At 37.1% G+C, this 23,665-nt stretch overlaps 1 protein-coding gene across 1 annotated transcript in view; it reads left to right on the top strand.

Moving 5' to 3' along the window:
• The window catches only part of SLC35F1 (solute carrier family 35 member F1), a 573,453-nt gene that overhangs the window by 428,963 nt on the left and 120,825 nt on the right, over positions 1-23,665 (top strand). Inside the window, exon 3 of the mRNA XM_020971644.2 lies at positions 20,928-21,055. Within this exon, the coding sequence (XP_020827303.1) occupies positions 20,928-21,055 (128 nt within the window). The remainder of the gene's footprint in view (positions 1-20,927; positions 21,056-23,665) is intronic.

Here is a 23,665-nt window from a genome sequence, read left to right as displayed (position 1 = left end):
TAACTTGTCCAAAGTCACACAGCTAGTAAGTGTCTGAGGCCAGATTTGAACTCGAGTCCTCCTGACTCCAGGGCCAATGCTCTATCCACTGATCCACCTGAGTGCCAGAGTAGATTAGTAGATTTCCTCTGTTTTGGCTAGGAATTCCTGCCTCATTCACAACTGGCCTTATCTCTCTGTGTCTTATCAGGGCTTGCTAATTCTTTTCTGCCTTTATTGCAGTGTGATTAGGTCATAGGGGGTAGGGTAAATAGTTATAGATTTGGACTCAGAAGAGTTGAATTTGAACCCTGACTTGTCTCCTTAACTATTTGTGTGACCTTGGACAAATCACTTAACTTCTCTGGGCCTCAGTTTCCTCATTTGTAAAATGCGGGACTAGATTATTTCAAAATTCACTTCCAGTTTTAAAGCCAAGATCTTATAATATAGTAAACAAAAGCCTCCACTATTGCCAATATTTGAATCCCCTACTAATCACCAGCAGCAGGAGCTAGGGACTTTCTGTGGTCACCTGTCCCTACTCTCCTGTCTGCTTCCCTAGTCATTTTCCCCAGGTTCTCAAATTTAATAACACTCTTTCCCTCACTCTTTCAGGTTCAATTCAATTCAATTCAATTGTACTGCCATGTTAATTAGGCCAGCCAATTTCTCAAGAATTTGGTGTTCCACTAACTTATCTCTCAGTTCCTTTCTCAGCCTTCACCTTAAATAATGTTTCGAACGGTACTTCTTCCTTCTTGAATAAAATGTCTTGGCTATGAAGACTCAGTATATTTCAGTAGGTCAGGGTGTGTGTGTGTGTGTGTGTGTGTGTGTGTGTGTGTGTGTGTGTGTGTGTGTTATGGACTCCTTTGGAAGTCTGATAAAGCCTTTCAACTCTTTCTCAGAATGTTTTTAACTGCATAAAATAAGACACATAGAAATGCAAATGAAACCTAAGTTTAGTGAAAATAAAGATATACCTTTTTCCCAATCAAATTCATGTTCCACCTGACATTTGGTTAAGAACCCCTGACCTAGGGGCAGTAGCCTTCATGAGTTCTCAGCATCATAGTAGTTATAACATTCTAGCAATGCAGATTCCCAGTTGGAGTTCAGGTTGGAAGCACTACATAGTAATGATTTGTTTCATGGGGGAAAAAAAATTCATTCTGCAGCAGTTGCGTTTTATGGCAGGATGCTGGATGTAAAACCCTCCCTCCTTACCTGAAGTCAATGCTAGGGTTTCATGCATTTATGTAACCTAAACCCCTCATTGTATATATGGGGAAATTGAAACCCAGAGAGGTGAACTAATTAGTCTAAGGGTACATATCTACTCAATGGCAAAACTGGAGCTAGGACTCAGAGTCTTTCATTAAAGAATGAATACTGTTATCCCTCCTATATTGCAACTTTCCCCATTGCAGTTTTGATATATCATGGGTGGGCATAAGAAATTAAATAGGAATGGGGGGGAGTTTTGTGGAAGCCACAGATAATACACAAAAGCTAGCAGACAACACAGAAAATTTTTAGAAACTCAGAAATGCATAAAATATATTTATAGTATTGTATAATATCAACATATTTTATCTTTTAATAATTCTCAATCTTTTAATACCTTTAATATGCTTTTAATCTTTTAAAATACCTTAATATCTTTTAATACACAGATTTTTCCAGATAGCAAGGAGCCATGCCCCTGCCTCCCCCCACAACGGAGAAGGGAATTGATTGTGTTGAATTGCTGTGGGAAGGAAACGGTACAATTTTCTAAGGCAACAGAGGGCAGAATTCAATTTAATCCAACAAATATCTATGTAGTATTCACTGTGAACAAGTCTCTAAAAATTTGAGATTTGGGGTAATGGTAAAGAGAAGGTGAAAATTAATTATTCTCAAGGTCCAGATAGCAAGTGCTCAAGATTTGTTTCAGAGAGATCCTACAGAATAGGGATTAATGAGCTTTATTTTGGATCTGCCACTGATCTAATTACCATAGTGCCTATATTTCCTCATTACCTTCTTTGAAGACTTCAAAACGTGTATCAGCTATTATTGCCACATTAATCCTTATTGTGCCTCTGATTCCAGAGGTTGGTAAGATAGCAAAAGGCGTCAGATTTTACATATAGTAAAAGTAAGACAAGTCTAACTTCTTGTTAAGTCTGCAGCAGATTTGGGATGGGAACTCCAAGTCTCCTGACTATTAATGCAGTGTACCATCCCACATTTCCTGCAGAGAATTAGTTGGGGGGATGGGGCAAAATTGCATGCAAGGGACCCAGTCATTCCCACTCACATTGTCCTAAACCAAGTTTTAGTCTTCAGTGGGTCAAAATTTGTATGATCATCTATTTTCCCAGAGCAAGTGAGTCAGAATACCAAATAGTCTTGCTTCTCCACATCCTGCCCAAGCCACCTCCTTAGGCTTCAAACCTAGAATGGCAAGTGTCTGAGGTAGAATTTGAACCCAACACTTCCTGACTCCAAGTCTAGAACTCCATCTACCACTATACAATACCTCTAAATGGGAACCCACACCCAAATAGACATATGAAGCCCAGATCCTTAAATTAAAAATCTAATACTCTACCAACTGAGATATCTAGTATAAATAGGGATAGGGATAGAGATAATCGGGATAAGGATAGGGCCTGGGACTATGATTTTGCTTGAATAGGGAGTGGCTAAATCACTAAAAGTCCCTGGGATCTCACATCTTGTGCTAAGAATTTAAGGGAGGCAGTATTTCATATCGAAAGGTCACTTGACTAAGAAGCAGGAGAACTGAATTACTGACCTGGCTCTGCTATTTACTACCTGCATCACCTTGAGTGAGTCTCTTGCCTTCTCTCGGTCTCAGTTTCCTCATTTGCAAAATGAAGGAATTGAAGTAGGTGATTTCTAAGGCCCCTTCCAGCTCTGACATTCTATGATTTCTTTGGTTCTAAATTACAAAGTCATCTGGTCTCTTTATAAAGAGCTACTTCAATGAGATTTGCACAGTGTCTGTAGCCTTGGTTCTAATCACTATCTAGCAATCCAGGAACTTGTGACTACAAGTCTAGTGTTATTTGAGTAGCCATTCTGCTATCCCCCAAAATCTTTGGAGGATGTTATAGAGATTCAACCTCTTTATGTGCACACATGTGAAGATTCAGTATAGATACCTCATCATAATGAAGTAAAGGAGATCATCCATGCCACTAGAGTGGATTTCATCTTTATATATATTTGATTTCTGCTCTGGCTGACTGCTTGCAAAGATCGTATCATCTCTCTTAATCAGGTGACAAACTTCTGTGGTCTGGCTAGCCCTTAGTTAATAATGCTACTTTGCCAGTATCCTCAGGAGAAGTGTTTCTTAGATTTACAACTGCATAGGGCTTTCTGAAGTTGCAATGGAAGCCTGGCTCCAGCAAGTACTGCCTGAAGATACTATAAATGGCTCTAAAGAACACAAGACATTGATAATAATAATAGCTAACATGTATATAGCTCTTTATGGTTCTCACCTAGGCAGCTAGGTGATTCAGTGCTTAGAATGTTGGGCTTGGAATGAGGTCAACCTAACTAAAAAAATCCTTTCTCAGACACTTACTACTTGTGTGACTCTGAGCAAGGCACTGAGCTTATCTTCATCTCCATTTCCTCATCTGTAAAATGGGGAAAATACCTACTTCACAGGGCTGTCAAGAGGTTCAGATAAGTGTGAAATGCTTCACAAACCCTTAAAGCATTATATAAATGCTAGCTACCATTATCATTCATGTAACCTAAAACCTAAGAAAACCTAAGGTTTTCTACCTGTATGATTCAGACAAGTGTGCATCATCCCACGTTTCAGACTTGCTAACTGTGCTATCATGCACAAGACTCTTAATCTCTCTGAGCTTCAGTTTCCTTAACAGTACAGTATAGATAATAATGCCTACTACCTCGAGAGACTATTGTGAGGATCAAGTGAGAGAAGAGGTATGTTGAGAGGTTCATGTGAGAAGGCAAACAAAGGAGCAAGAACATTGGAGGTAGAATCAAAAGTCATTTGTCCTTCAGCTGTGTCCAACTCTTTGGTGGCTTCATTAGGCATTTTCTTAGCAAAAATAATGGAGTGGTTTGCCATTTCTTTCTCTAACTCATTCTACAGATGAGGAAATTGGTGCAAACAGGGTTAAGGGACTTGCTCAGGGTTACACAGCTAGTATCTGAGGCCATATTCGAACTCAGGAAGACGGGTCTATCCACTCTGTCCCCTCTATCTACTATACCATTTATCTGCCCTAGAATCAGAAGATTTGAGTATAAATTCTAGCTATAACACTTTACTACATACATGACCTTGTACAAGTCACTTAAACTCTCTGGGCCTCAGTTTCCTCACCTGTAAAAATGTGAATATTAGACTTGATGACTTGTAAGCAACTTTTTAGCTCTAAATCTATGATTCCACCATTAAGTTCTTTGTAAACATTAAAGTGCTACATAGATGCAAAGAATTGTTATTAATTTGACTTAACATTAAGAAGTATTGAGGATGCCAAAGAATGCACCAGGAAAGTGCTTTAATTTAGCTTCCAGCAGAAGGGGCCCTATATAAGACCAGATCTTGCTGATGATTCACCATCATAAGGCTAATGCTTGTTCTGTTAACTGGAACTTTCTTTTCCTCCTCCAGATAAAGCCTATTTAATCACACAAATGTGCATACTCTGATCTCAGACAAAAGACACCCCAGCAGTAGCTGGTGCTACCATTCTTCTCTTCCTTGCTCTGATATCTGGTTTTTAGTGAGGCTAATTGTCAGTAAAGGTGGTGTAAGAAGAAAAGGCATTGCAGTTTATCTTATTAAAGGTGCTATAGAAATTGATTGCATTATTCTTAGCAGATTTGATCTTCGGCATTCCTTTTTTTTTTGGTGTTTAGTGGCTTTCTTGAGATGGACCAGCAGGTCTTTGGAACATACAGGAGGGGCAGAGGAGCAGATCAGCCTTCTCTTCTACCAGGGCTTCTGGTAAATGACAATGCCAGTCCATCTCACCAGCCCTCTGTGTTGGACATGACCCATGTGTGTGTCCCAGAATGGATGCACTGGTGACAGGGCTTAGGGTCAACCCTCAGGAGATCAGCCTGGCACCTTCTGTCATGTTGTCTTTTGAATTCACTCAGTGAAGTGGCATGAATCCTGAGGCAAAGTTGTTGAAGATTCAGCTTTTATATCATGTGACATTGGTTGATACACAGTTCTTTCTCTACAGGGGAGATAAAAGTCACAAAACTGACAGATTCATCTGTTAACGTGTGGAGATATCAGGGCCAATTACCAGGAAATGCCAAAAGATAAATGGGGTCACTTCTTACGTAAATGGAAGAGAAGGGAAATGTTTTTGTCATTAAAAAACTAAGTACAACTTCCTCTCAGTAAATGTACCTCAGAGAGATCATCAGATTATAGACTTAGAGATGGAAAGAATCTGGGAGAATCCACTAATCCAGCCACCCCATTTTACTGATGAGAAAACTGGAATCCAGTGACTTGCACAAAGTCATACAGGTAGAAGTAACAAAGCCAGGATTCTAAAAATTCTAGAAAAGCCAGAGCATTCTCTAAATTAAATGAATGCTATTCTGTTTCTGCTACTGCCAGCCCTAAGCAGGGATTGGTAGCAAAACACAGGGCCATGGACTGAGCCTAAATCTTCCATTGGATAGGCTAAAGCCTCCGTGGCTGAGAAATAAAGAACAAAGAGGTCCTTTTCCCTTTTCTTTGATCTCTTTGTCACACAGAGCTGGGGTAATTCCAAATTGTTCTCCAGAATGGTGGGAACAGTTCACATCTCTACCAACAGTGCATCAGTGTCCCTGTTTTTCTATATCCTTCCAGCATTTGTCCTTTTCCTTTTCATTAGCCAATCTTTGATAGGTGTGAGGTGGTATCTCAGAAATGCTTTCACTTGCATTTCTCTAATCAATAATGAATTAGAGTATTTCAATTAGCTATTGATAGCTTTAATTTCTTCTACTGAAAACTGCTTGTTCATATTCTTTGACCATTTATCAATTGGGGAATGGCTCATTTTTATTTATAAATTTGACTTGGTTCCTTATATATTTGAGAACTGAGGCCTTAATCAGAGAAATTTGCTGTAAAAATCCCCCCCAAGTTCCTACTTTCTTTTGGCTGCAGAAACTTTTTAATTTCATGTAATCAAAATGATCCATGTTACTTCCAATGATCCTATCTCTCATTTGGTCATAAACTTTTCTTTATCCATGCATCTGACAAGTAAATTTTTCCATGCCCCCCTAATTTACTGACAATATTCCCCTCTATCTAAATTATTTATCCATTTTTGATATTATTTTTGGCATACACTTGACAATGTGAGATGTGGGTCTATGGCTAGCTTCAGCCAAACTGTTTTCCAATTTTCACAATAATTTTTATTAAATGTTGAGTTCTTGCCCCAAAAGCTTGGATCTTCACACTTCTCAAACACTAGATTACTCTGGTCATTTACTTCTGTGTATTATGTACCTAAACTATTCCACTGATCTACCAACTCTATTTTTTAGCCAGTACCAAACTGTGCTGATGATTATCCCTTTGTAATATAGTTTCAGATCTGGTACTGCTAAGCCACCTCCCTTCACATTTTTTTATAGTGATCCCATTTATATTCTTGACCTTTTGTTCTTCAATCTAGATGAATTTTGTTATAATTTTTTCTAGCTCTGTAAAATAATTTTTGGTTTGATTAGTATTCACTGAGTAAGTAAATGAATTTAGGTAAAATTATCATTTTTAAAATTTTTATTTACTTTATTCTGAACTTAAGAAACAAAATAAGCATTTCTATAACAGTAGAATAGGAACAAAAAAGATTATACATGAAACTGCAGATCTATTATGTACAACATGTTATTCATTTTAAATACAGAAGTTATCATGTAACTTTTTTTCTTCCCTCCTCTCCCTCCTACCCTAGAGATGGCTACCATTAGACACAAATATATGTGTGTGTGTGTGTGTGTGTACGTGTGTGTGTGTGAGTGTGTGTGTGTGTGTGTGTGTGTGTGTGTGTGTGTGTGTGTGTGTGTGTGTAAAACCATTCTATACAAACTTCTATTTATCAGTTCTTTCTCTGGATGCAGATAACATCTTCCTTCATATGTCCTTTGTAGTTAATTTGGGTATTTATAATAATCACAATGATTTAGTCACTCAAAGTTGTTCTTAAAACAATATTGTTGTTACTATATGCAACATTCTCTTCGTTCTGCTCATTTTGATCTTTATTATTTCATACAAGTATATCCATGTTTTTTTTAAGATCATGAAGTTCATTTCTTATAGCACAGTAGTGTTCCATCACAATCATATACCACAAGTTATTCAGCCATCTCCCAGTTAATGGGCATCCTCACAATTCCCAGTTCTTTGCCACTATAGAAAAACTGCTATAAATATCTTAATATTAGAAAATGATCATTTTTATTATATTGGCTCAGCCTACCCATGAGCAATTAACAATTCCCCCCTTCTTTAAATCTGTCTTTATTTGTGTGAAAAGCATTTTGCAGCTGTTCATGTAGCACCTGGGTTTGTCTTGGAAGGTACACTCTCAAGTATTTTATAATGTCTGAAATTATTGTAAATAGAATTTCTCTTCTTTCTCTTCCTGCTGTTTTGTTGGTGATATATAAAAATGCTGATGATTTGTGATTAATTTTATATCCTGCAATTTTGGTAAAGTTTTAACTTTTAAAACTTTGTTTTAACTTTTTTTTAGTTGATTCTCTAGGGCTCTCTAAATATGCCATCATATCATCTGCAAAGGAATGATAGTTTTGTTTCCTCATTGCCTATTCTTATTCCTTCAATTTCTTTTTCTTGTCTTATTGATACAGCTATCATTTCTAGAATATTAAATAATAGTAGTGATAATGGACATCCTTGCTTCTCCTCTTATGTTATTGGAAAGGCTTCTAGTATATCCCCATTACAGATAATTCTAGCTCTTGGTTTTAGATAAGTATTACTACTATTTTAAGAGAAGTTGCATTTATTTCCATGCTTTCTAGTGTTTTTAAAGGAATTGCTGCTGTATTTTGTCAAAAGCTTTTTCTGCATCTATTGAGATAGTCATATGATTTTGGCTGTTTTTGTTATTGATATGGTCAGTTATGCTCATAGTTTTCCTAATATTAGAACAGCCTTTTCAAGGCTATGTGTACAAAATATTCAAGTGGTTCTTATATATGATCTTTATTTAAAGAGATTCCTATTGTCTACCAAATAAAGTCCAAATTACGTAGCCTGATATTCAAGGCCCTACAGAATCTGAATCTGAATCTGACATACCTTTGCTGCCTTACCTTTTAATGTCTCCCATCTGCTCTCTTTATATCTTTTATTTACATAGTCATGTGTATATTGTCTCCCCCATTAGAATGAGAGTTCTTTAAGGTAAGTAATTGATTTTGGTTTTGGCCTTTTTTTTTTTTAGTATCTCCAGTGCTAAGCTTAGTACTTGGTACATAATAAATACTTAATAAATGCTGGTTGATAGTAGTAATGATGATGGTGGTGATGGGCTGTCAAAACCATCTTCTTAAGGCACAGATCTGACTATCACTCTTCAGATCAAAAACTTCAAGGGCTCTTTATTTTCTTTAGGACAAAATACTAACCCTCCAGCCTAGTGTTTAAAGCTTCCACAGTCTAATTCTAACCTACCTTTCCCGACTAATTTTACATTCCTCCCCCTCACATACTGTACATTCCAGTCAGCATTCCATCATCTGTCTCTTCATCTTTGGACAGTCCTGTCTGGCACATAGTGGGCACTTAATAACACTTGGTTGATTTGTTGATTAGTAAATTTAAACCAAATGATGAGCTTAACAGTTTTTTTCTCTCTTTTTTTTTTTGTTTTTTCTCAATTGTAGTTAAAAATATTCTTAACTGAGCTTAAGTTTTGATATGTTACTTTAGGCACCGGCATATATTTACAAAGAGATATCCTGAAAGAACTGAATATATTGAACAAGTATGTCTGTTAAAAGTGGGATCATACAATGACATGAAATTTTTAAAACTACAGTAGATGGCCAAAGCTTTTTTGAAGCTGTTATTGATGGTGGCTGCCTTATCCTTGTAAGTAGGACCATCCTTTTGTACCTTTATTCTTTCCAAAAAGATCAAATGAGTTTTCTGAACAAAGCATGAAACACTAAAAATTACCCTAAGTGAGTAGTTGCAATCTCAAGAACTATTTTTGGTAAGAGATGTCCTGTGACATTCTCCCCATTCATAGTTCTGGGCCCAAACTAAGCCATTAATAACTGAAGTCCCATTTTCCTACACAGAATTTTAGTTAAGCTAAAGAGTTGTGGTCTTTCTCATTCATATTTTATACAACTGGAAAATATTTATCATCAGTTAGCCAGTTGACATCTAGCACATGGACCTTACACATAGTAGGCATTTAGTAAATGTTTGTTGACTTGAAAGAAGAGTTGGACTGAGGGTGCTTTTGCCTTAGGAGGCACAATAATTAGATTCATTTCACATCAGAATTATGAGCACTTGAAATGCTCTGGAGAAATATAGCACAAAAAGCTGCTATATAAAATTTTATACGTTCACCTCCTGACAAGGGGCTAGCATAAAAAAAATCAGAAAGGGAAGACAATTTTCACAGATTTCAGCTAGCTGACTCTGTGTTAAAGAGGAGTTTTTAACATGAAGCTTATAGGTTCAGAAGTTAAAAAATGTTTCTTGTCAAATCACGATTATTAATGTTCATGGCTCATGAAAGGCCCTGATGGCTTAAGGGTTTCATATTTTGAGCTAGAATAATTTACTTCTTTCTCATCCTGCATGGACTATCCACCTAAAAGCAGTGAAATAAACCCACTATTAAGTCATTTACCATATATGTAATTAAGCCCTTCACATTCACCATTTTCCTGATGTATTTGGCTTAAAATAAATGCCTATCAGAATCCCACAATTAGAATTCCTTTTTTGGTGGGCATCTTTCCACAGTAGCATTAGCACTGCCTCTTTCTCCTTCAGGTACTAATTTGCCTTCCACTGATGTGTCCTGACATTTCTTTCCAACTGGTAAGAATCACATGCCTTTTTCCTGTCCTTGCTAATTCACCTTCTAGAAAACTGCCAGTGAACTCTGACTCGCCACTTTGTTTTAAGGAATCAGATTCTACCAAAAGCATACCTTCCTACCTCTAAGCAAACAGCTAGACTTTTCAAGGTACTACAGACCATGGGCAACAGAATCTTAATACAATACCTTAATACATGTGAGACGTTAATGAGAATCATAGCCCATCTGAACTTAGTAGATAAGACTCAGAAGAATTGGAGGACTTACCCAAAGTCACATAGTTAATAGGTGTCAGAAATAGAATTTGAATCTAGGGCTTCCTGTAGGTTCCAGGTCAAATTTTCAATCCACTGTGCCACTGATTCTTTCAGAACAGATATAGATATATTATACATTTAATATGTTTAAATGAATGAATATTCATGTTCATACATAATATATATTCATTATATATTCATTTGTTACATTGCCTTTTTCAAAATATATATTATATATATTATGCATATAAACACACATATATGCCACACTGATTTTCCACAATATGTATGTATATATGTGTGTTGTAATATATGCATGTATATTATAATACACATATGTAAATATGCATACATGTAATACACACACATATACATACACACCCACACTCAGACACAATTTGGTCCAAACCTGTGGTGTAGAAAACTTCTAGTGAGAAAACTCTGTCCCCTCACATGAACTACCAACTTTAACAGATTGAAAAAGATCAGTGACTTATCCATGGTCATATAGCTAGTTGGTGTCGGTACTCGGGTTCACTACTTGAATCCAGGCCTTTCCACTCCAACACTTTACTTAGACTGTGTTGTTTCTCATAGGAAATAGCACTACCAATCAATTAAACATTTATTAAGTACTTACTGTGTTTCAGATACTGTTCTACTTGGGAAATTAGGCTGGAATAATTACTGTATTTTTAACTGCCTTGTGACTTCTTGTTTAGAATTAGTATTATCCAGATGTATTTTATATGTGGTTGATAGCCCTGTCTTTTCCTCCAGTTCAGTAAATAGATACTTTGAACATAATATAGAGTGCTAAACACAAGACTATTATGTCATATTTAATAGCTGTTTAATATTTTTTTAATAAACTTTCCAGTCATAAACTTTGTCTATATATACTCCACATTCCCTTCAACTCTGGCCTCACTCAAACTACTGAGTTCAACATGGATATTTCAGATGATAAACATCTCCCTCATCTCAAACCCTGATCTTTGCTGGAAGGGGATGGAGAGCAGGGCAGAGAATCTCTAAATTCGTCTGAACTTAGTATCCACCTAGAAGAAAAGATAGGGGATATACATTTTTAAAGTAATACGTTTAATCAGATCTGAAATGCTTAGCAATGGGATAGGAAAGACAACATTTCCACACACACTTTCAAATGACTTGTGAGGAAAACAATGCTTTTTCAATGTGGTATGAGCATAGAAAAGTTGTGTTAGGTAGCAGCAGATATTTACAAACAACTAAATGTATTGAACATGAGTGTACTTCCTAAAATGTGATGTCCAGAAGGAAATACAATATTCCATGTGCAATCTAATCATGGCAGAGTATGGTAGGGCTGTGAAAATCCTTTTTGCTGAATACTATTCTTTCTATCAACCTTAGATGGCATTCATTTAGAGAGCTGCCATATAACACTATTAGAATCATATGAAGGTCCTTGAAAATCCCTAGGCCTTTTTATTATGAACTGTTGTCAAGCCAAATCTGACCCCTCACACTGTACTTGTATAGGCCACTTTTTCTAGCCAAAATATAGAATTTTACAATTATAACCATTATATTTAATCTTGTTAGATTTGTTTATTTTATCCTATCAAGATCTTGTGGAATCCTGACTCTGACATCCAACAAGCTGATTGTCTCCCCAAGTTTCCTGTCATCTATGCCATTATCCAAGTCTTTGGTAAAAATGTTGAGCACTAGGTCCTTGTGACACTCTATATTCCTTCTAGCTGACATCACTCCATTAAGCATTCCACTTTGTATTCACCCAGTTCTGAATCGACATAACTTGTGTTATCCAGTCTCTGAAATTTGTGATCAAGGATATCAAATACCTTGCAGAAATCTCATACCCTATATTGAGAACTAAAGATTAAGCCCTAAAAGCTACCTTCATTTAGTGGGTGAGAAAAGGAAGTAAAGGAGACACAAAAGAAATGGATAAGGAAAATTCTTCATGTACAGAATTCAGAGTATATCCCAATAGGTTCATTTCATTCCAAGATTGCTTTCAAAAAGCATTTATCACTGACCAAGGAGACATTGGTCATTGCCAAAGCAACAAACTCTAGTTCAGTTTTCCCCAGAACTAGGACAGGACAACTATGTCTTTGCCCTAGGGCAGAATATTTAACAGATATCTACAGCACCTTCTAGGGAGTACTTCCCCCCTGCCCATCCCATTGCTGGCAATTGCATTGTACAAATAACACCAATGTGAATTTTCAGCTTTTGGAAAACTTGAAATTCCAAGTCTACTCCACCATCAATCATCCTTCTTAGAGTTATCTCTTAACATTTAATCATTTCCTTCAAAGTTCTAGGAAAGAGACATGGCCCAATGGCCTGAAATGTTAAGCCATGATGAAAGTGTCTATTGAACCAGGCCCCTCAATTGATTCGTATGGCGCCTCTCTTGGTGGTGCCTACAAGTGAAGTGTGTGCTTGCCTCTGATTATGCACAAAGTTCTCATGAATATGAAGGATCACTTTACAATGAGAGTCCTCCATGAAAATGTGGCCAGAGGAATAAGTGGGCCCCTTGTTCCACTAGCAGAGGGCACCTTGGCTAGTACACTCTTGAAGTATTCTCGTTCTCCATTCAGGCAACCCCTGGTGACCTCGTAATGTTAACAAGAACAATATGAGTCAGTGTTATTGGGAGACCTTTCATGACTCTGACCCATGATTTTGGATGGAATGTGGACTGTTACAGCCTTTGTGCTAAAAAATCTCCTTTCCTTCCATCATTCATTTGACAAAGAGTTATTGGATATCCACTGAATAAATGGCACCTCATCAGGTACTAGGATTGTCGGTACTTTCATTAATAACATAGCATATAAAAATATATCCAATAAGCTTTCAAAAATTGTCATTTTCAAACGCCACCTTCTAACAAACAAAGAAATCCCACAATAATATTTCTTTTTCATTGAGCCATACCATTCATATTTTGTTTTAAGACTAGATTTAACAAGGTTGACACCCATTCTTAACTGCTAGGAGGTCCCCTTTATGATCAAAGTACAAGATTCCCTCCCCCAACACACACACCCAAATATGCTGCCCCACCTCACCCTAACTCACCACATATTTAGACAAATAGATGTAGGTCACAGAGCTTAGGTGGAGTCCCTGTCTTAGTAAAACATGTGGAATGTAAAGCTTTGCCTGCCCATACAAAAGTGTATCTGCTGCTTCATTGCACATCAGATAGATAGCAAAATAAAATGTGAATCCTGTGGTTGAAATTGTTACCGATTTGACGCTGTTCTAAATGGCCACTGCATTTCATGTGGCAAATTTTTATTCTTACAAAATCAAATTTTTAAAAATCATAATTTATTACATATTTTTACAGTCCTGCCTATTTTACCTCTGTAATGACTTTCTAGCCTATCCCCTCTGTCCCTTCCCCACTGCTACCACCCTGCTCAAAAAACCTTCGATAGTTCCCAGTATCTACAAAATCAAATCCAAACTGTTTAGTCTGGTTTCCTAGACCCTTCATGCTCTGGCCTCAACCTACTTTTCTAGGCCTATTTCTCACTATTCCCATTTCTGAACTCTTAACTCTAGAAAAACTGAATAATTTGCTGTTCCCCAACAAGACTCCAGGCTCTACTTTTTCCCTACTTGTGCTCATGTTCTCTCTGCATTTGGAATACCCTCCCCACCCCTTTCCATCTGTTAAAATCCAACTCCTTTGTCAAAGAAATATAAACACTTTGCTCTGGCATTTATAACCCCTCCCAACCTGGCTCCCACCTACCTTTCCAGCCTAATTATACATTACTTCTCTTTACTTTCTCTATTGTCCAGCCAAACTGACCTTCTTGCTGTTCCTTACACTTGACACTCAATTCTCTGTCTCTATATTATCATCACTTGTCTGAAATACACTCCCCTCTCACCTCAGCCTCTTAGGATCCTAGGTTTCCTTCCAAACTTGACGCAGGTATTGCCTCCTCTGTGAGCACATTCTTTGCACTTCCCCCTAAAATTAGCTTGGACTTATTTTTATAGAGTTACAAGTATATTTGTCTCACATTTTATCTCCCACTATAGAATATAAGATTCTTGAGTACAAAAACTGTTTTTGTATCTTTGTTGTTGTTGTTGTTTATCTCCCCAGTGTCTATTATGGTACCTGACACATAGTAGGGATATTTAATAAATGTTTGTTGATTCATTGACTCAAGTGCTGCCTTTTAAAAAAGTGTTCAAGCTTATGGAAGTGATTGTGGAAAACTAAAACTAAATGAATGAATTAAAATTCTTAAAAAAGAAAAGAAAAAAATTGTTCAAATGCCCACCTTCTTAATGAAGTATTTTTCTTGATCCCCTCCCTATATGTGGTCTCTCCCCTCAGCCCTTTATCCTTAACTTTTTTACTGTGCTTATTACATTCTTCTATGTAATCTAATTATTTGTGTACTGGTCTTGTCTTATTTTCCTTGTCCTTGTAGACAGAGATGTCAGCCTATCTCCTGCAGCACCCAGCATACTGCCTTACATAGCACAGGTGTTGCATAAATATTTTTGAATCAATTCATATATTAATATTTTTGAATTATTAAGTATTTTACTCCCCTTCTTAAAAGTAGAATGCCTTTAAAATCCTAACCTATAATCCTAATCTTGGCTTTGATTATTTCTTTTATCATATTTTCTCAGGAAAAAGTCTTTTTTTTTCCCCTTCAAAATTTTAGGAAATTCCCCACAATTATCCTGGCACTTCTAGTAATTTCATTATATGAAGCTATAGAAACATTCTGGTGTTGTAGCTCTTAGTAATGCATTTTAAATATACCTGGGAAGGTGTTGATGACCCAGTATGCTTCCATGGTAATAGGAACCATACAACTAAGTCCCCAGGTGGCACTTTAAAAAAAAAATTCCTTTTCATAATTACAAAGAAATAAAAGATATTCTCTCACCTCCCAGGCTTAGACTGTTATATGAGTGCATTACATATTTCAGGTGCTTCAAGTTAAAAAGGAATGTAATAACATATGTTTGGGCTTTTCACACACTGTAGGCTCCATCTTTAGCAGAATGGTAAGAGAAATTAATCAATCCTTTGGGTCCATATAATGTTTTCCGTTGATTGACAGGAGCTTGAGAACATTGTGGAAGCATAATTTCTGCACTGTCTATTGGGATATAATCAAACTATATATTTTATATATATATTGGCAAACTATATATTCTGTTTATTGCATGAATTAATCAGGCTAATGGCAATTTTATAATGAGCGCCTTTTTTTTTTTACTCTTGGATTTGGGATTTAATATACCATTGATTCATTTTATTTTCTGTGTTCAGCTTTTCATATGTGTCCAAAGTGTTTTTCCAGAACCAGTGCTATCATATGTTGAATAAATAAATCTATAATGAAGGCTCCAGATGCTATACCCAAAAGGAATTCTATAGGTTTGCATCCACTCAAAGCCACACCCTTCCAACATGTTTACTTTTACTAGTTAGTCAAAAAAAATACAATGTATTTAAAATAAAAGTACTCAATAAAATAGCTTGTGAAGGAAATTAGTATTGGACTATTTGTCTCATAAACCTGGGTCACACTCTCCAAAATTCCACATACCATCATTGGGCAGAGTAGATATACTTAGAAATCACACATAGGGAACATATATAGCCAGGGCAGATTCATGGAAGGGCGAACATGTCGGAAATATATGTGACCGGGATTCGTATGTGGAGGGGATAATGTATGTTTCTAATGCTGCAGAGCCATCAGTGTTTTCTGGTGATGTCAAAACTCTGTATGTGGGGCAGCTATGTGGTGCAGTGGATAGAGCACCAGCCCTGAAGTCAGGAAGACCTGAGTTCAAATCCGGCCTAAGACCAAACACTTAATACTTTCTAGCTATGTGACCCTGGGCAAGTCACTTAACCCCAATTGCCCCCCCAAAAAAAACTCTATAGGTATGTACCTTTCCCTCACCTTTTTATTCTTCATCTCTTCTCCCCACTAGGGATCCTCTACTTTTCATGATGTAACTCCACTATGATCCTTGCTGGACGTTGTTACCTGTGACCAGCTATCTCAGCTCCAGTGGGCTAAAGTGTATTGACTGGAAAGCCTCTCCTTGAAGAAGTTAGGGGGAGGAGTTTAAGAGGGTTATTATGAGGCTGACAAATCTTTAGTTGTTGTCAGAAGATATCAGTTACTACACTCAGTTAATAAAAGCTAGGCATTCAATTCAACATATATTTATTAACTATTTATGTGCAAGGCATTATGCTAGAAACTATTTTTGCATCTAAATAGCTATATACTAAAGATGATACAGTCCAAATCCATAAATTATCCTTTAAAACTTCCAAAAAATCCAAAGCATTTCTAAACTCTGAACTATGGAAATTTCCCAAATACCAGGAATTTTTTTCAAGATTTCTTATTCTTATTTTGTTTTGATCAGACTTGAGTTCCCAATAAGACAAAGCAAATGTTCTTAAATCTCAGCTGTTCTGTACATATTGATGCAACATAAAACTTCACCCAAAGTAGACACTCAATAAATATTTATAAATTAAAGAGAAAATGGATTTGAATATCTGTGAAGAATTCTTTTCAATTCTTCTTTTAATATTAATTGACTTCTCCATTGTTCTTTCTTAACAAACTTGAAACCAAGAAAAATGTTGATTTGATTTTAGGCACAGATTTGTGAATAGATTTTATTTTATTTCATTTGAGTCACAGATTCATGATAGATTTTGTTTTATTTTATTTCATCTTGTTCACTATGCCTTGTGTGGGCATCATCCTAGAGTTAGCCATGAAACAGATCAACCATAGATAAAGAACTTCTGAACTTGTTCTATAGGACGAATTCATTTCCCTAACAGGTGTGCTTTCTCCATTGAAAATACCAGGATGTAATTAGGGAATGGCTAAACGAGCTGTGGCATACAAATGTTATGAATAGTATTGTGCTGTAAGAAATGACAAGCAGGATGCTCTCAGAAAAACCTGGAAACACTTACATGAACTGATGTAAAGTGAAGTAAACAGAACCAGGAGACCATTACACACAGTAATAGCAATATTGTTCAATGAAGAACTGTGAATGACATAGCTATTCTCAGCAATCCCAAAGGACTAATGATGAAAAATACTATCCACCTCCAGAGAAAGAACTGATATTGTTTGATTACAGAAGCATGCTATTTTTCACTTTCTTTCTGTTCTTTTTCTTTTGAGTCTTCTCTTACAAAAGAACTAACATGAAAATGCTTTATACTATTGCACATGTATAACCTATATCTGATTACTTTCTATCTCAAGGAGGGGGAAGGAGGGAAGGAGAGAGGGTTGGAATTTGGAATTCAAAACTTAAAAGAAAATGTTTAAGAAATTGTTTTAACATGTTATGGGGGGGGGATTCTCTGTGTGTGTGTACAGTGAGGGGAAAGGGAGAGGAGGATGTGACAGTGACTACTATGTCACAGAATTGTTGACTATTCAGTCATTGTGTTTCGAATCACCCTTGCCAAAATACACATCGTATTTACTCGTTTTACTGTAACTCTACTCTAAGCAAGACTATCAATTTAGAAGATACTTGACAGATTTAGATGCTTGACCTTTCAAACTTCCCTCAATTCAAAAGCTCTCCCTGAAAAGTCACTGACTGTTATAACACCACCAAAATGCCATTTTCCTATATTACTAGAAGTGTGTTCAAGTTAAGATTCTTTCTTGGCTTGAAACTACCACATATCCATGTGGTAATCATAGTGGCAGAGTTTTGACTCTAGTTAGTAGGAAAGGACTTGGGTTCAAATCTTACTTCTAATGCTTACTTTCTGTGTTACCTGATACACTATATTGGTGTGACCTTGGTCAAGCCATCTCACTTGCCTAGCCCTCAGTTTCTTCATCTGTAAAATAAGCTCACGAGAGAGAATCTCTGAGATCCCTTTCAGTTCTAGATTTATGTATATGGACTGAAAGAAGGTGTTTATAGCTGGAAGAGTGCAACCCGTAAGTGGATCCTAATGAATGTACTAATGAGGATGAAAAGAAAAAAAGAGGAAGATGGGAACTTTCCTAAGAATCATAAGACTAGGGTTCAAGTTCAATTAATCCACTTACTAGCTATATAATTTTTATCAAGTCATTTTGTGTCATTGGTCTCAGTTTTCTCACCTATCACATGAAGGGGTCGTGTTAGGTTGGAGTTTCTTAACCATTTTTGTGTCATGGAACTCTTTGGTGTCATCTAGAAGCCTATATATACTTTCGCAGAATAATGTTTTATATATTTTTAAGTAAAAATAAAATACACGGGATTACAAATATGTAATTTTTCATGCAAGTTCATGCGAACTGATATATATCTATGGATTCTTTGGGGGTCTGTGGACCCAAAGTTAGGAATCTCTGGATTAAATTATCTCCAAAGACCCTTCTGGCTCTAATGCTTGTGAGTCTGACGATTTTACAAAGTGCTTTACAAAGATTACCACATCTGATCCTCTTAATAATCCTCTGAGATAAGCAGGGCAAGAATTATTGGAGAGGCAGTATGGTGTGGAAAGTCAGCCAATCAGTCAGCAAGCATTTTTAAGCACCTACTATGGGCAGACTCTGCTAAGTATTAGAGGTACAAAGAAAGGCAAAAGAGACCTCTGCTCCCAAGGAGCTTACAGTCCTATTGGGGAAACAACATACAGACAAACTGTACTATATAAAAGGAAGATGTACATTGAATAAATTGGAGATTATCAACAAAGGGAAGGAGTTGACATTAAGGGGGATCAGGAAAGGCTTCTTGCAGAAAGTGGGCCTTTCTTTGAGATTTGAAGGTAGCCAGGGAGGCCAGGAGACAGAAATAAGAGAGGGAGAGAGAGAGAGAGAGAGAGAGAGAGAGAGAGAGAGAGAGAGAGAGTGAGTTACAGGCATGGGAGGACAGCAAGTAAAATGCCTGTAGTCAGGAGACAGGATGTCTAGATGAGCAACAACAAAAAGGCCAGTGTCACTGAAACACAAAATAAGGTGTGGGGTAGAAGGAATAAGATGGGAAAGTTAGGAAGGGGACTAAGATATGAGAGACTTTGAGAGTCAAACAAGATTTTATGTTTGATCCTGGAAGCAACAGGGAGCCACTGGAGTTAATTGAACTGGGGGGGGGGAGGTATATGACTTTAGAAAGATCAATTTGACAACTGAGTAGAAGATGGACTGGAGTGGGGAGAGACTTTGACAGGAAGACCAACCAAGCAGGATATTGTAGTAGTCCAGCCATGAGGTGATAAAGGCCTGTACCAGAGTGGGGGCAGTATCAGAAGAGAGAAGGGGGCATAGGCAAGAGATGTCATCAAGGTAAAATCAACAGACCTGTAGCAATAGATTAGCTATGAAAGGAAGAGAGAGGAGAGAGGAAGCATGCCAGTGATACCTAGGTTGCAAGCCTTGGTTATTAGGATGGTGGTACCTTCCACAATAACAGAAAAGAAAGGAAAATAGGAGGGTTTAGGGGGAGAGATAATGAGTTCAGTTTTTAAGTTAGGAAGACCTAGTCTCTGGTCTTTGATATTTATTAGCTGTGTGACTATGGACGAGTCTAAGCTTATATTTCTTCATCTATAAGAGAGAAATAAAAAACCTGTAGAACATCTCCCATGGGGTTATTGGGAGGATCAAAGGAGAATATATATGTGTGTATGTGTGTGTGTGTGTGTGTGTGTGTGTGTGTGTGTGTGTGTGTGTGTATATATACGTATATATGACTTTTAAAATATTAAAACACTATATAAAATGTTAGCTGTTATTATCTCCATTTTAAAGATGAGAAAACAAAGGCTCAGAAAACTTAACTTGCCCAGACTCACATACCAAGTCAATAGCAAGGCCAAGACTTGAACCCACATCTTAGCACCCCAAGTCTAGTGTTCTTTCCAGTACTGCATGCTGTCCCCAAAGTTGGCTATGTTGCAGAGGTCTGCAGCTAGGCTAGCACATGCCTGAGACTTTATTTTCTTTATCCATCTCTCAGGAGTTGTACTGACTCATTAGCATCCCACTTTAGCGTGCCATGTTCAGAAAGGGAGCTTCAAACCTAAAGGAGGCAATTTAGTATAGTAGAAAGACCCCAAGACAGAAGTGAAAAGAAAGAACTTGACCCTCAAAGATCTTCTTTCATTTCTGCAATTCTTGCTTACAGTAATGATTTATGTGTCTTTTCTAATAAATCTTCTTATTCCATTGCAAGGTGATGTAATGATTTTTTCTTCTATTCATTTCTGAGAAAATGTTTTCCATGGTGAACTAATAACCTGTCTCATTCTTCTCAGGCCTAAAAACTAATTTGGAAAACTCATATTTACAAGAAAGATTGTGGACTAAGTTAAGATTGTGAGTCTCTGACACTTTAATCCATTTGCTCCATTAGGCATTTGGTGTAACACTGGAAAATATTAGAATCCTTGCCAAATGTGAAATGTATGATAGGTCCCAAACCCAAATTCATTTCTGCTTAACTTTTTTTCATCCAGGAGAAGAAAACTTGCTGGCAATTTTGAGGCGAAGATGGTGGAAATATATGATCCTAGGCATCATAGATCTAGAAGCAAATTACTTGGTAGTCAAAGCTTACCAGTATACCACACTGACCAGTGTGCAGGTAGGTGAGAGCTTCTCTTTTTCTTTCACTACTCCTATTTTCTAGGGTTAAAATTGGGAGAAGGGATGGGTTAATGGTGCAAAGACAAATAATCCCATTTTGACACTATGATTTTGAGGCATCCAGGTAGAGATGTCTATCAGGCAGCTGGTAATGTGGGTTTAAAGGTCTGGAGAGAGAAGGCTAATTTAATGGATTTGGAAACCATCCGCATAGAGGTGGTAATTAAACTCATGGAAGCTTATGAGTTAAGCCAGAGGGACAAATCCTGGGAGTGAGCCTTGGGACATACCCACTCTCAAAGGAAGGGATGCAGATGGTGAAACCTACAAAGAGATTGAAAAGGAGCAATCACATAGATAGGAAGAACATCATGAGTGTTCAGTGTCATGAAAGCTGGGAGAGGAGAGAAGATACAGGAGTGGGTGATCACCAGTGTCAAATGCTGATCTTGAAGGAAACAGCTCCAGTTGAGTAGTGGTCAAATATCATATTGCAGGGAGTTGAGAAATGATTGAGAGGAGGTAGAAACAAGTATATACAGCTAACATGGTATTATGCATAATAGGGCACTATTATACTAACATACTTAATATGTCACAATAGGATGCTGCTAGACACACTATTTCTTTTGATTTGATAGATTGTTCTGACTAAAGCCCTGAAGAGAAATATCACAGGAAGTTTCATAAATTCCCTAAGGGAGAGAATGATTAAGGACCCATATCTTCCACAATAACAAAGTGTCTGCAAATATCACTTTTCTTTAAAATAAGGCTCAGGAAGAAATACGTTTTATTTAAGATCTACATTAAACTTCTAGCATATTTGAAAAAAATGTACATTTCAATTGCCAAATCCTATTGATTCTACCTCTATGATATTTCTTTCGTGCATTCCCTCCTCTCCATTCCCACTGCCCCTAGTCCATACTCTCTTACCTCTTTCCTGGACTGAGTTCATTCTTGATACTATCCCCAGAACAATCATCTTAGTGAGCAGATCTGACCCTATCACTTCACTGCTCAGTAATATTCTATGGTTTCTCATTGCATAATATAGAATTATCCCCATAGTACAAAAGACAAACTTTTTAGCTGGGCTGTTCCAATTTACCCTCCTCTCATCATCCTCATCATGAACAGCAACATGATTAATAATATGGGGCAGCTCTGGCTGTGGCACAGCGGATGGAGTGCTGGGCCTGGAGTCAGGAAGAATCATCATCCTGAGTCCAAATCTGACCTCAGGCACTAGCAGTGTGACCTTGGACAAGTCACTTAAACTCTGTTTGCCTCAGTTTCCTCATCTGTAAAGTGAGCTGGAGAAGGAAATGGCAAACCTTTCCAGTATCTCTGCCAAGAAAACCCCAAATGGGATCCTGAAGAGTCAAATACAACTGAAAATGACTGAACAACAATACATAGTATGGACCATCATAATAATAGTAATAATAATTAGCATTTATGTTGTACTTGCCAGTATTTATAAAACTAGATACGTTTCACTAAACCCGTTTCACACATTTTCTCATTTGATATTTATAATCACCTTATGAAATAGATGCTACAAATATTATTATCCCTCCCCCATTTTACAGTTAAGGATCACTAGGATCAGAGAAATGAAATTATTTTTTCATGTTCACACAGCTAATAAGTGTCAGAGACAGGATTCTAAGCCATGTCTCCTGATTTCAAGTCTAGTGCTTTTTTCCACTACATTGTGGGCCTTCTTAACTATAGCCAAATTAGATTGTTCAATTTCTACTCTCTTCCATCTCTATACAATTCTATATGCCCCCCCACATTGCCACATGATAATAATAACAGCTAGCATTTATATAGCACTTTAAGGTTTATAAGACACTTCACAAGTATTATCTCATTTTATCCCCTCAACCCTGGGGAGTTGGTAACATTATTATCCACATTTCACAAATGAAGAAACTGAGGCAGATAGTGGTTAAGTGATTTGCACAGAGTCACATAGCTAATTAAGGGTCTGAGGATGGTTTTTAACTCAGAACTTCTTGTATCTTGAGGCAGCTTTCTCCTTATTTAATCATTTAACTGCTTCAATTAAAATCTTATCCTTCTTCAAGGCCCAGCTCAGGTTCTACTATCTGCCTGAGGCTTTTCCTGATCACCTCTGCTGGAAATAATCCCTCTCTCCTCAAATCTCAAAAGCTACTCTGGCAGTTTTTATTATCATGGCATAATTTGCGCAGTATTAAACTTCTTTAGGCACTTGTCTCATTCTTTCTACTAGACCAGGCATGGGGAACCTGCAGCCTGTGGCCTTGAGGCCACAGATTCCCTACCCCTGTACTACACTGTAAGCCCCTCATGACCAAGGACTATATTGATTATCATATTTTTCATCCATAGTTCCTAGCACAGTGCATTGTTCATGGTAGGTGTTTGATGAACATTTGTTGGATATACTGATGACTTAGGGTAAAGGAACATATATTTTGAATTACCTTCAATTTATATATAGGGCCCCCAAGAAATTTAAAATATGTGCACATTCACAGTGGAGGGGGTGAGAAGAATAGAAAAGGGTCTGTTGTATGATGCAGCATGATACAGAGTAGTACTGTTCCCA

The sequence above is a fragment of the Phascolarctos cinereus genome, unplaced genomic scaffold (assembly GCF_003287225.1).
Source record: "Phascolarctos cinereus isolate Bilbo 61053 unplaced genomic scaffold, phaCin_HiC Scaffold_5;HRSCAF=322, whole genome shotgun sequence".
Taxonomy (NCBI): domain Eukaryota; kingdom Metazoa; phylum Chordata; class Mammalia; order Diprotodontia; family Phascolarctidae; genus Phascolarctos; species Phascolarctos cinereus.
This window is presented reverse-complemented; position numbering and strand designations above follow the sequence as displayed.